The sequence below is a fragment of the Phycodurus eques genome, chromosome 2 (genome assembly GCF_024500275.1).
Source record: "Phycodurus eques isolate BA_2022a chromosome 2, UOR_Pequ_1.1, whole genome shotgun sequence".
Taxonomy (NCBI): Eukaryota; Metazoa; Chordata; class Actinopteri; order Syngnathiformes; family Syngnathidae; genus Phycodurus; species Phycodurus eques.
The window spans coordinates 40,866,860-40,879,357 of NC_084526.1; the positions used below are offsets into that span (position 1 = coordinate 40,866,860).

A 12,498-nucleotide genomic window follows, 5' to 3' on the forward strand; every position below is an offset into this window, starting at 1 on the left:
CCAAGTGCAGAGTTACTTTCGTTTCCTGTTTTAAATCCAAACTCAAGAAAAGAGTTAAATTCAATATTCTTCAGTGTGGATCTTGAGGAAATGTGAGGCGAGAGCTAGTTCTTGACCCTTGCGGCCGCTTCCGGGGAGTGGCGCTTTCCTGCCAACGTTTACTCCTTTGGCTTTTTAGAGTGAAAACCAACTTGCTTGTGTGCTCCTCCACAGATTCTGAGATCAGACCTGCGAGGCTTCTCACGTGGTGCCAGAAACAGACGGAAGGTTACAGGAACGTAACAGTCACAGACCTGACGGTCTCTTGGACTAGCGGCCTCGCCTTGTGTGCTTTGATCCACAGGTTCAAACCCCACCTGATGTACGTAAGCTGTCAGAAAGCAGCGCTGAAGACTTATTTTGGCACACTACGACCTTACAAACCAACAACTAACGCTGCTGTGTGTTAAATACATCCTGTTTTTGGCAGTCCTTTGTACCGCTCTGTATTACAGCTTTGGATGAGTCCATTTTCAGAACAAATTATATCCTCTCCTGCCTAAATGATTGCCTTCATACCTTCCCGCATGCCCCTGCAATTTCATGTGGTCCTGCAAGTTTTCAGGAACACGCTGGCATTCTCCCCCCGTTTTCCCTCCTCCTCATCTACGCCTGTCAGCACAGTGGAATTCTGCAAAGTGCGTAGGTTTGCAGAAACTAAAGAAAAAGGGGGCCTAAATGCGTGCTGTTGGGTTTGTGTGCTCCTTAAGATTTTTTTTTTTTTTTTTTTTTATGGTGTCCGCACATTGTCAGTGTCGGCTGAGACATCAGAGCTGTTTCTATTCGTCTGTTTATCAAGTCGTTTGGTGCCATTTTCTTCTGCTAAAAAGGAGGAAAGAATGTTTCCCAGTAAAGCCATTGCTCTGTGCTGATATGAAGACAAAGGTTGAACATAAAGACTGAGAACCGAGAACTATATATCTGGTGGAAATGCAAAGTGCAGTTACCTAGCAAGGTACGACAAAACCCTGAAAAATATATCTTGCCTTAGGACAGTCCGTTGGTGTGGCTGCTTTAGAGCGCCTTGTTGTTTCAAGCTGAGAGGCTTTAAGCTGCTATTTAGTTTCCGGCTCAAACTTATAGTTGCGTATGTGTAGGAATAAGAAAGATGCTCATTGAGTTGCATCCATTTTTCCAGGTTGTAGTAGCGGTACTCGATTGACATTTAATAATTGAGTGGGGCGTGGTTTCACCGCACTCAACGGACATGCCCACAGCGTTTGAGAGTGGAGACAAGACCTTGATTTCTCAAAATGTTGAAGCTTCATTTGATATACTTTGAATCATTCAAATTTGGCAGGGTTGCTAACAACACTCTTCTGCGTTGTGTCAGATTTACAAGACTTTCACTCGGCAGGGGTATTGTATTTTCACTTTTTTTTTTTTGTGCGCTTTCTGCTACCCTCTGCTTGCCTTTAGTCACTCGATAGGCCCATCGCCTTTGTCACCTTCCTGTCTTATTCAGACCGACAATGATAGTTGAGAACACCCCGGCGAAAGACGAAAAACACATGCACACGCTAACTTCAGTCGAGACCGTAGCAAGGAGACAGCATGACGTGTACAAGACCCGCTTCCCACTCAAGTCACTGTCATCTTTTGCGCCTCAGAGACTTTGAGTCATTAAATGAGGAAAACCAGGCCGACAACCTCCAGCTGGCTTTTGACATCGGAGAGCGGGAATTTGGGATCAGACCATTCGCATCCGTGAAAGAGCTGAGCGGCTCCCTGGAGCCGGAGAAGACCAAAATCATCAACTACCTATCCAAATTCTACGAACTCTTCCGAGGCACACCTTTACCTGATGCAGGTACTATGCTCTGGTCGATGTATTCTACACTACACTCTGCTCTATTCTATTGTACCATAGCAAAATAACGGCGGATAGGTCCCCCCAAAATAGCTGCAAATTTGCAAACATCAAACCCAAAAATATGCGGGAATACTGTACAATGGTACCTTGACTTTGACTTCGACATATGAGCCGTCGCCCGTCTGATTGAATTTTTTGGTTTGTTTTGTTTTGACTTACGAGCAAACATTTCAGATACAAGCGCTGTATGGTTGCAGCAAACTCAACTCACTTCACAAAAATCAGCTGTTTGATCGTGATTTGAAGTTTACTGTCAAACTAAATAGAAAACGTATTTAAAACAACCACATAGGTTTGCTTTAATGTCCGCTAGCTTAAGGCTAACGCATATTCCAAAACAACATAGCTAACAAATATGACTGGTGTTGCGGTTTTACAACCCTTTTAAGCAACATCTATTTGAGGCCCTGGAACGGAATAATGGCATTTCCATTCATTTCAACAGGGAAACATGATTTGCTTGCTGCACAGCATTCTTGTTTACTTTACGGAAAGGATTCCTCTGTACTCAACTTCTATTACTGTATACTACACCAAGCTATGCTATGCACTGCTGTGGATCATTTTGCACAGTACCTTACCGTACTCCACCCTACCATACCATAATATACTGTTCCGTACTGTAGTAAACCACACGGCACTGTAATATATACTTGAATGGATTGTACTGTTGCTAACTGCATCGGTTTGACTTCTACTGTTTTTGTCATCCACATCTTTATATTTGTATTGTACCACCAAATTATGTAGAAAAGAAGTGTAACTCCAGACAAGGAGAATGTACAACCCCAATGCCAATGAAGTTGGGATCTTGTTTGATACATAAATAAAAACGGAATACAATGATTTGGAAATTATGTTCGACCTATAGTTAATTGAATACACGACAAAGACAAGCTATTTAATGTTCAAACTGATCAACGTTATTATTTTTAGCAAATAATCATTAACTTAGAATTTTATGGCTGCAACACGTTCCAAAAAAGCTGGGACAGGGTCATGTTTACCACTGTGTTACATCACCTTTTCTTTTAACAGCATTCAATAAACATTTGGGAACTGAGGACACTAATTGTTAAAAGCTTTGTAGGTGGAATTCTTTCCCACGTTTGCTTGATGTTCAGCTTCAACAGTCCGGGGTCTCCGTTGTGGTATTTTACGCTTCATAATGCGCCGCACATTTTCAATGGGAGACAGGTCTGGACTGCGGGCAGGCCAGTCTAGTACCCGCACTCTTTTACTACGAAGCCACGCTGTTGTAACACGTGCAGAATGTGGTTTGGCATTGTCTTGCTGAAATAAGCAGGGGCGTCCATGAAAAAGAAGTTGCTTGGATGGCAGCATATGTTTCTCCAAAACCTGTATGTACCTTTCAGCATGAATGGTGCCTTCACAGATGTGTAAGTTACCCACGCCATTGGCACTAACGCAGCCACATACCATCACAGATGCCGGCTTTTGAACTTTGCGTCCATAACGGTCCGGATGGTTCTTTTCCTCTTTGGCCCGGAGGACACGACGGCCACAATTTCCAAAAACAATTTGAAATGTGGACTCGTCGGACCACAGAACACTTTTCCATTTTGCGTCAGTCCATCTTAGATGAGCTCGGGCACAGAGAAGCCGGCGGGGTTTCTGGGTGTTGTTGATAAATGGCTTTTGCGTTGCATAGTAGAGTTTCAAGTTGCACTTGACCTTCGAGCCGCCTCAGGGATCGAAGGTCACGGGCATTCAATGTTGGTTTTTCGGCCTTGCCGCTTACATACAGTGATTTCTCCGGATTCTCTGAACCTTTTGATTACATTGTGGACCGTAGATGATGAAATCCCTAAATTCCTTGCAATTGTGAGGAACATTGCCCTTAAACTGTTCGACTATTTTCTCACGCACTTGGTCACAAAGAGGTGAACCTCGCCCCGTCTTTGCTTGTGAATGACTGAGCAATTGAGGGAAGCTCCTTTTCTACCCAATCACGGCTCCCAATGAGCCTGTTCACCTGTGGGATGTTCCAGACACGTGTTTGATGAGCATCCCTCAACTTTCGCAGTCTTTTTTGCCACCTGTCCCAGCTTTTTTGGAACGTGTTGCAGCCATAAAATGCCAAGTTAATAATTATTTGCTAAAACCAATGACATTTACCAGTTTGAATAGTAAATATCTTGTCTTTGTTGTGTATTCAATTAAATATAGCTTGAACATGATTTGCAAATCATGGTCTTCTGTTTGTATTTGTTTAACACAACGTCCCAACTCCATTGAAATTGGGATTGTATTCCCTTTTCCGTTGATTTCCTGTGTGTGTTATGAACTCCTAGCAGCCAAGAATGCTGCGATGTGTGGAATGTGTATTTGTAGCAGCCCTGTGAACTGCTGTGGACTGACGCTCTCAGAAGGCCCACTCACTTCATCCATTTCCATCACTCTGACATGGTAGTTGTGTATTTAAAGCGGAATATTTGCCAGCATCAGTTCACTTATAAAGTGGGATGTTTGCCAGCATCATTTCACTTTACTCCCTATTCCTAAGACTTCAGTCTGTTATGGGCATTATGCACTGATATTATTTGACGTTTATGGCTGCGCGATGTGGAAAGTCTTGAGGGCTTTAATTCAGTCACATGTCGTACCACAGGCTCCAGACGAGTGGATGAAAACAGTGAAGATTATCCATCTAAGGAAGTCCGAAGTAATAATAATGTTCTTAACCTTGCTCTGCCAAGGAAACGAGTTCCTAAGGTAACATTGTACTGCATGCTGTGTTGTTTTTCATTGCATTTATTGTAAACTTGTTTTTACTGCAATTTATCATTGATTTGAAACTCACCTTCTAACTTTGCTTTGTGCCCCTCTGCTGGACTTGTAGGATGAGAAAAAGACAGACGGTACAGACTCCATTTACAAAAGGAGGAGAACATTTTGCGCTTACTCGGAGGAGGTGGGTGGAAATAATGATTGCAAAAATGTTGCATTATATCAGTATGGCTGCTCACTGCTCAGATGGACTGCTAGTTCAATGAACTGATTTGACACACCAGTAATGGAGCAAGCATGTCATCGCCGTCGGCCGGAAACTCAGTATGTCCAAATATGGAAAATTGAACATATATATATTTTACAAATCAATACTTTTGGTCTGTATTGAGCTTGAGAACACATCTATTAACTCTCTCGGACACTTGAACTGTCTGAGTAGTGTCGTAAAACTCGGCCTTTTCCTCGCTCTGTGGGAGCTGTGTGGCATTATGTCGAAAATCTGGATGCTTTTTTTTTTTTTTTTTTTTTTTTTTTTTTTAAGACAATTAGGTTAGCTACATTTGAGTACGCCTGTCTTGTTAAAAAGGGTTTGCTGTAATGCTTCTGTACAGAAGGAACTGGTCAGCCCCGATGGTAAGTTTGCGTGCAGATTCATTTCCGCCTATTAAAACGCTTCGTCAGCTCATCGTTTTATTTATTGCGTCTAAGACCCTTGAAAAGAGTTTGGGAAGAGGATATAACCACAGTTGTTGGCTTTTGTGAAGTATTAGTTTTTTTTTGTCTGGTTGGGGTCGGCCTGAGTGCAGATTAATGACGTGTCCCACCATTTTATTCAACGACTGCATACTAAGTTAGCGTTTTTAAAGTGTATTAAATAAGTGATTGATTTAGTGCGCAGCGGTATCTGATATTTTATATTTATATTTAATATTTGGTACCAACACCAACTCGAACGGCGACATGCGAGGATTGCGCCCGACAGCAACGGTGTGGAACTGACGTCACTGCATTTCTGTGGCTGTAAATAACTCCTTGTGATGCCAGTGATGTAGTGTGATGTAATAAAGATGACAAACTAGCATTTGGCAAAGTACACCTGGCAGCAAATACAGTTCGTGCACGTCCTCCAGATCGATGTTGTCTTTCTCCCTTTCAGGCCACCATTTTGTCCACTAAAGGGACTTCAATGTGGGATGGAAGGGAACCCAAAGAAAACAAAGTGCGCTCAATGGCTACACAGTTACAGGCCAAAATTGAGAGCACAACAAGCTACACTCAAAGGAAACTGGTATAGTCATCCCTTTTATTTCTTATAATCATTATTTAAAATTGTTGGTATTTTATTGGCACAGCACATTTCAATGTAGTCATTCAGGGATGCGATACTTGGCCATTCATTACTGTACAAACTACATCTTTCCTGTGTCCAAATGCTGTGAGTTGGCCCTACAAGAGTTGGCCCTCTGTGGTTTGTGAAAGAAAAAATGTTTCTTTTCCGACTGCTAAACGTTTTCTCTTCTGCTCTCTTACACCCAGCATTTGATCTGTTCAGCCTCTCCCAGCTATCCGTGCCTTTTTATTAACTCTCGTTCCCAACTTGTCTGCCAAATCCCAGTCAGAGCGTTCCTCCCCTCTTCAAACTCTCGACCCTGCCGAGTGTGCGCGCTTAAGATTATCGCCTCCCATCCCGCCCAAGCCTCCACCTGAGATCCAGGTAGAGAGCCGTGAAGCCCGAGTGCAGTTGGGAACCGCAAACAGCCGACATGATGCACATTCACGTGTGTGCATGCTGAGAGAGAAAATGCAACCTCAATACTGAATACATCTCTACTAGACAGAATGACATGTTACAGTTTGCTATTCCGTTTATTTAGAGGAATGTATTTTTTTTGGAACATTCTTCAGCCCTTAGTCCCTTCACTTCTTAGCATTCATCAAATTCCTTCGCGTGTCATTGAAACGCTGCCAAAGGTCGTTTGCCTTGCGATCGCGATGTATCATGTTTGGTTTCTACCACGTATGCACTATAATTAAAAAGACAGCAGCGTGCAGTCCTCGCAACCTGATTATTGAACGTTGAAGTTGGAACCGGCAGAAGCTTGACAACAAACATGCACTAATGTGACCTTTAAACGCCAGCGGTGGCGCTCATGTCAAGAGGAGGTCCTTCTTTTACATTTTATTTTCTCATGAAGCATGAGGGAATATTGATTTTGTATGATGCCCTTATTCTTTAAAAAGTCACGTCAGAACTTGCGGCATCACGTTTTTATACCCCACAAATCACAGACCTCGGCAACGCATCATTTGATCCTCCCATAAAGCTCATTTGGTCAAAAATTCGCTGCGATGGATTATCATTCAAAGCTGAATGCATCAGGAAACCAATCCAAATACTGTGCAAGTACACTATTTGTTTTCATTCATGGGCTGCAAGATGGTAGCGTTTCACACGGCTCACTTCTGTGCAGCATTTATCCCTATCAATGATCAATTGATCAATACAAGAAGTCAGCTGGGATAAACTAACCCAGAAATGTCAACCTTGTTTTTTATCACGCGCTACATCTTTTACATCTTCGGAAACCACAACGTGTAATCACCCGGGGCCTCATGTGCAAAGACCTGTGTGGATTTGCTCCTGAAACGTGGCACATTTCCCTCGTACATCCCGATCAACGTGGAAATGCGCGCGCGTGTCGGAGTCGTCGACCCCTCCCTGCCCACGCCCACGTTTACATATGCAAATCATTTTTAAATGCCGCGATCATGGGCGACACTGCTCGCTAGCTCAGGGGTGGTGGGAGCACATGTGGCTGACTCTGATCAGCCCACAAGGTTAATACAAAATGAATAGGTGTCCTCGCAAATATCAGTGATTCATCAAATACACTGGTTAACAAGTGAATTCCGAGCCCTTGCATCTTTTACGTTGTTGAAATCGAATGCGCAGATTTATTCTAACAGTTTCCCAGCATCACCTCCAGGCGTCGCCACGGCAGCAAACGCTGTAGAAGGGTGCGCACGCCAGCCATGAAGTTGGCGCGAGGCGCCGCACATTTCCGCGGTCGTTTCACTCTTGATGCATCTGAACTTTGCCGTAAAAAAGAACATGCGCCACGTTTTTGTGCGTACGCACCTTTTGCAAATGAGGCCCCGGGTCTGTAAAGGTTTGCCAAAAATGTGTCCCGTACATACTTTTTTAGGGAAATGCAACATCTATAGTTTCTTCTTTTTAGGAAATAAACGATACAGACAAGTTTGACGTTCTGCTAAAAAGCTATGGCTAGCCATGATATGTGCTAGCCAGAATTTTGCAACGGACCAGGCATGACGTTGCTAGCAGAGATTGAATGACTAAAGATGTTTTGTAGTCGATGCTAACGTGATGCATGTCGGTTCAAAGTCCAATAGTCGATGATATCGTTGCTGTATTTTCAGGACAGTACAAAGGTCCCCAACCACAGACTGGTTTTACGTAAAAGACATATCTTGATGAACTGACATTCAAGCAAATAAAAACACATATTCTTGTCCTTTACCTAAAATTTCCTTGGTGGAATCCCCAATAATTCCCCACACACACACTTACGTAAAAGGTTTAATAATGAAATGCTGGGCCGTAGCTGGCCCACAGGCCTTGAGTTTGACAGCTGTGACCTAACCCTAACACAATAAGTGTTTTCGGAATCGACTGACTGGCTGAAGCATGCAAAACCACCAGCACGGTTCCGTCAATAATCCTCCGGCTCAAGGTTTACGACAGTCTGTCTGTCTATCACCGCTTTTCAGTTTCAAGTCAGTATCAGACGCGCGGCACGAAACTTAGTCCCCGCGGAGCTTCGACCCAACGCCCGCGAGCTCCCGCCTCAGCCTCCTTGCCGCTTCTCTGTCGTGAAACTCAGACCCGTGCTTCAGACACACGAGCGGACCGAGATCTCGCCAGAATCCGAGAGTGAAGTGCGCACCGCTCCCGCCGTCCACTCGGCGGTCGCGTTCATGTCCAGAGTTCTGCGGCGCCTCAAGGAGGTGGATGAACTCATCTGTGAGGTGAAGTCTTCTCCTCTTCCCTTCCTCATGCCCTCTTTCACTCCTTTTCCTTCAATGTGATTTGTGCATGTTGTGATGGAACGTGACGAAATGCTGATGAATGAGTATACTTTGTGTAGTGAAGTCAGCCCCATAATTATCCCTCCAGCTGGAACGCGGCAGGAGCAGGCCAGCAAAACGGGTTTGCGTGTGTGCGTGCAGTGCAGTTTTGGCCAGGCAGAGGCTTGCATCTGGCTATTTTAATTATTCACATTCGATGAAAGTAAAGACAAAGTCAATATCTTGACCTTCAAAAGGGTTTCGCGAGGAAAATGAACTTTCTGAAGGTTTTGGTCGAGTTTCACAAGATGGGCCATCTGTTGCTCTTCTTATCGTTAGCTTATGTATTTAGCATTAGTGCTGAACCCACGAGATCTCTGGTGATGCCGTTTGCTCTTGTTTAGCATATACGTGCGCATTTTTTGTCTTTTATTGTAATATGAAGCCATCTCCCCAAAACCGGACGACATTCGTATTAACTTTAACATAGAAGGTGAAGCAAAGGGAAAGGTTAGTATTTCCTTCAAAATATTGTTGGCTTATTGTTCACTTAAAAATATCGTTAGCATAATAGTCTATTTTTTTTTTTTTTTTAAAACAAACAAGAAGACAGTGATTGGCTGGCGACCAGTTCAGGGCGTACTCCGTCTCTCACCCGAAGTCGAGCTGAGATAGGCGCCAGCATATCCCTGTCAGGGGTCTTTTGCATGATTTGTTTGGCACCGATATGCATGTATTTAACTTTGTCCGAAGACAGCAGCCATAAAGAAAACGCATTTTTTGCAAGTTTGGCTTCAAACAATCATGTCATCAATCCTAGTTATGTTCATTAGCGAAGCATATACAGCAAGGCAGCTAGTCCGTGTTCCGCTTTGGTCACGTGGCGTTCCGCATATAGCGGATTGGCCGACCAACCTCGGTACCTATTATGTTGTTTTAGTGCTAGCATCGATGCCAACCTTATGTCAAGGAGCATTGTTTGAACATTAAAATTGTCTTTTGTCAGCGAGCATATCGTTTTGGTTTATTTCTTCGCCCAGTTTTTTTTTATTTTTTTTTTTATAAGAAATGTAGCAGGAGCGGGAAAAAAATCTTTTAATTGAATAAAAGCATTACTTTGCCATTTCGTGGAAACTTGGTACCAAGGAACTATGTTGAAGTGATTTGAGGATCGTCATTTAGTAAAAAAAAAAGTATCACCATCTGCTATCAATCAAACAGTCAGATTTTATTTATATAGCACTTTTCATAGATTAAAAAAATGCAACCCAAAGTTTTCCTCACAGAGATAAAAACAGACAAAATGATCTTGTGGCATCTTGATATTGAGGAACTATGTTGAAGTGAGCTGGAGTTTCAGTTCGACAAAAGCGGTCCTTTGGTGCCATCTTTTGGCAATTTTATAGGGGGCGTCAATGACTTGCGGATTTTTGCTATTCGCAACAGGGCTCAAACCCAGTTTGTCTTCGCCCCAAGTTGTATTTGATCAATTGAGCGCCCTACTCCAGGTTTCTGTGGCCGTCTCACATTTGTGTTCCGCCGCAGTAGAGCAGAAAAGTCAACATTTCACTGCATTGCTCATAGTGAGCAGACATGAGTGTGTTCCATTTTTGTCTGTACACGATGCAGAAGTTGCTTAGTTCCTTTTGTGTCGTCAGACAGAAGTGGCGAGACTGATCTTTTGTTCCCGTTTCATGTTTTAGAAAAAAGCTCAGTCACGACAAACTAGAGAGTTTCAGTCAAAGAGCATAAAGGAGAAAGCAGTTCACCTCAGCGGTTTGATCTCAGCAGACAGCTCTGTTGTTATCAAGGTGACTATCACATGCTCGCCATTGGATCCCTCCCTAGCTTGTGCTTGTTTGCATGTTTGGACACTCTTGTGGCATGGAGTCTATTTCATGTTCAAAATCTAGATAAGATTATCATACTGCTGGTATTTTTGCTCACTAATGAGGTGTTCGGGATGAAATATACACTACAGTTAGGGGTGTGCAAACATTTGCACTGAAGGGCCACATTTGATTTTTAAAGCAGTCAGATGGACCAGATCATTTGAACATAAGGTAAAAAAAAATAAAATAAATAAACTAACAAAAAAGTTTTAAGATATAGAAAATAATTGTCCTTTTTGTGGTATATTTAATCAATTATAATTCATGAACCAATTAATAAAATGCATACAGAATGTGGAATGTGAAATTTCTTTTTTTTTACTATTTTTGTTTTATTTACAATAAATTCTATAACCAATTTATTGAAATAGATACAAAATATTTCATCTATATGTAAGGTTATTTTACTAATATTTTTTTATCATCTACCTTTAATTAACCAATTATTTAATACATTGAATAACAATGTTAAATGTATATGGAAAATGTTTTATTTTAATTTAATTATTTACAATAATTTGACCAATTAATACAATTACCGCCGGCACGGCGGACGACTGGTTTGCACTTCTGCCTCACAGTTCTGGGGACCGGGGTTCAAATCCCGGTCCCCGCCTGTGTGGAGTTTGCATGTTCAAGCCGGTTTCCTCCCACATCCCAAAAACATGCGTGGTAGGTTGATTGAAGACTGTAAATTGTCCGTAGGTGTGAGTGTGAATGGTTGCTTGTTTCTATGTGCCCTGCGATTGGCTGGCGACCGGTTCCGGGGTGTACCCCGCCTCCCGCCCGAAGATAGCTGGGATAGGCTCCAGCAGCCGGCGACCCTAGTGAGGAGAAGCGGTAAGGAAAATGGATGGATGGATGGATGGATAAAATTACTACAGATGTTAAATATAAATATACAATTATTTTATCATTTACAATAAATGGACGAATTATTTTATAAATGAATAAAAAAAACCAATGAAAATGTGTATGTAAAATGTTTTTTTAATGAATATACATGTTATTATTAAATGATTTGATAGAATTTGATTAGAATTAGAATTAGATCGATTTGAATGAATTGATAGAATTAGCTCGAAACCTAATACTGATAGCGATACTGTATAACATAAGTGTGATTCCCCACTCCCTATTTTGAATGAAACTTCCGATATTAGCACGTCTCCCCCTTCTGTTTGTACTGAGCATGCACACTGTTGCAGTGGTTTTCTCCCCATCAATTTTTCACAGATTCATGATTGAAATTGTTGAAAGGGTTTAAATTGTCCACGACAAATAACGCAACAAACTCAACGTGTGCAACAACAACATAACTCCTTTGCTGTTACAAACATATTCTTACTGCGTAATACACGTTGCTTGACTTTTTTTTGAATAGTAATGTTTAGCATGTGCAACGAGCAACTATAATATTATCTTCATCTGGACAATCTAATAAGCATTCATACAAGCTGTATCAAAATGTTGATGTGCTGTATGTGATATGTTTGTCCTGCCGTTCAGTTAAACGTGGGAGCGTAAATATTACAAGCCGCTATACTGTAATGTACTGTAAATAATAAATATTGTTAAGTAATGGCTTTTTCTCTCACCGTGTCAATAACAATTGAAAGGCAGGATGTTTTGGTCCAGTTTCTGTATTGAAGCGCATTAGATTGTGCCGATAAATGGTCATGTGTGTATTGTGTGACAAATTTACAGGAGCCAAAATGCCGAAAAGCCTAAAAATGGATTTTGAACCCATTGAAACAGGCTTGAATTTACCCTTGAAAAGAAACCTAATACATTTTTTTTTTTTTTTTCTACAAAGGTTTGTCACATCCTCAAACCTTGGCCCCAAAAATC

General features: G+C 42.0%; 1 protein-coding gene across 7 annotated transcripts in view; it reads left to right on the forward strand.

The window, feature by feature from the left end:
* The window catches only part of mical2a (microtubule associated monooxygenase, calponin and LIM domain containing 2a), a 38,194-nt gene that overhangs the window by 22,825 nt on the left and 2,871 nt on the right, over nt 1-12,498 (forward strand). For 3 of the 7 annotated variants that reach the window (XM_061670693.1, XM_061670691.1, XM_061670692.1), the window contains 6 exons: nt 214-361; nt 1,650-1,849; nt 4,545-4,648; nt 4,776-4,847; nt 5,823-5,954; nt 8,459-8,716. In XM_061670693.1, the coding sequence (XP_061526677.1) occupies nt 214-361; nt 1,650-1,849; nt 4,545-4,648; nt 4,776-4,847; nt 5,823-5,954; nt 8,459-8,716 (914 nt within the window). Of the gene's footprint in view, nt 1-213; nt 362-1,649; nt 1,850-4,544; nt 4,649-4,775; nt 4,848-5,822; nt 5,955-6,281; nt 6,381-8,458; nt 8,717-10,458; nt 10,941-12,498 lie in introns of those variants that run through there. The other 4 variants (XM_061670697.1, XM_061670696.1, XM_061670694.1 and 1 more) reach the window with 4 other exon arrangements.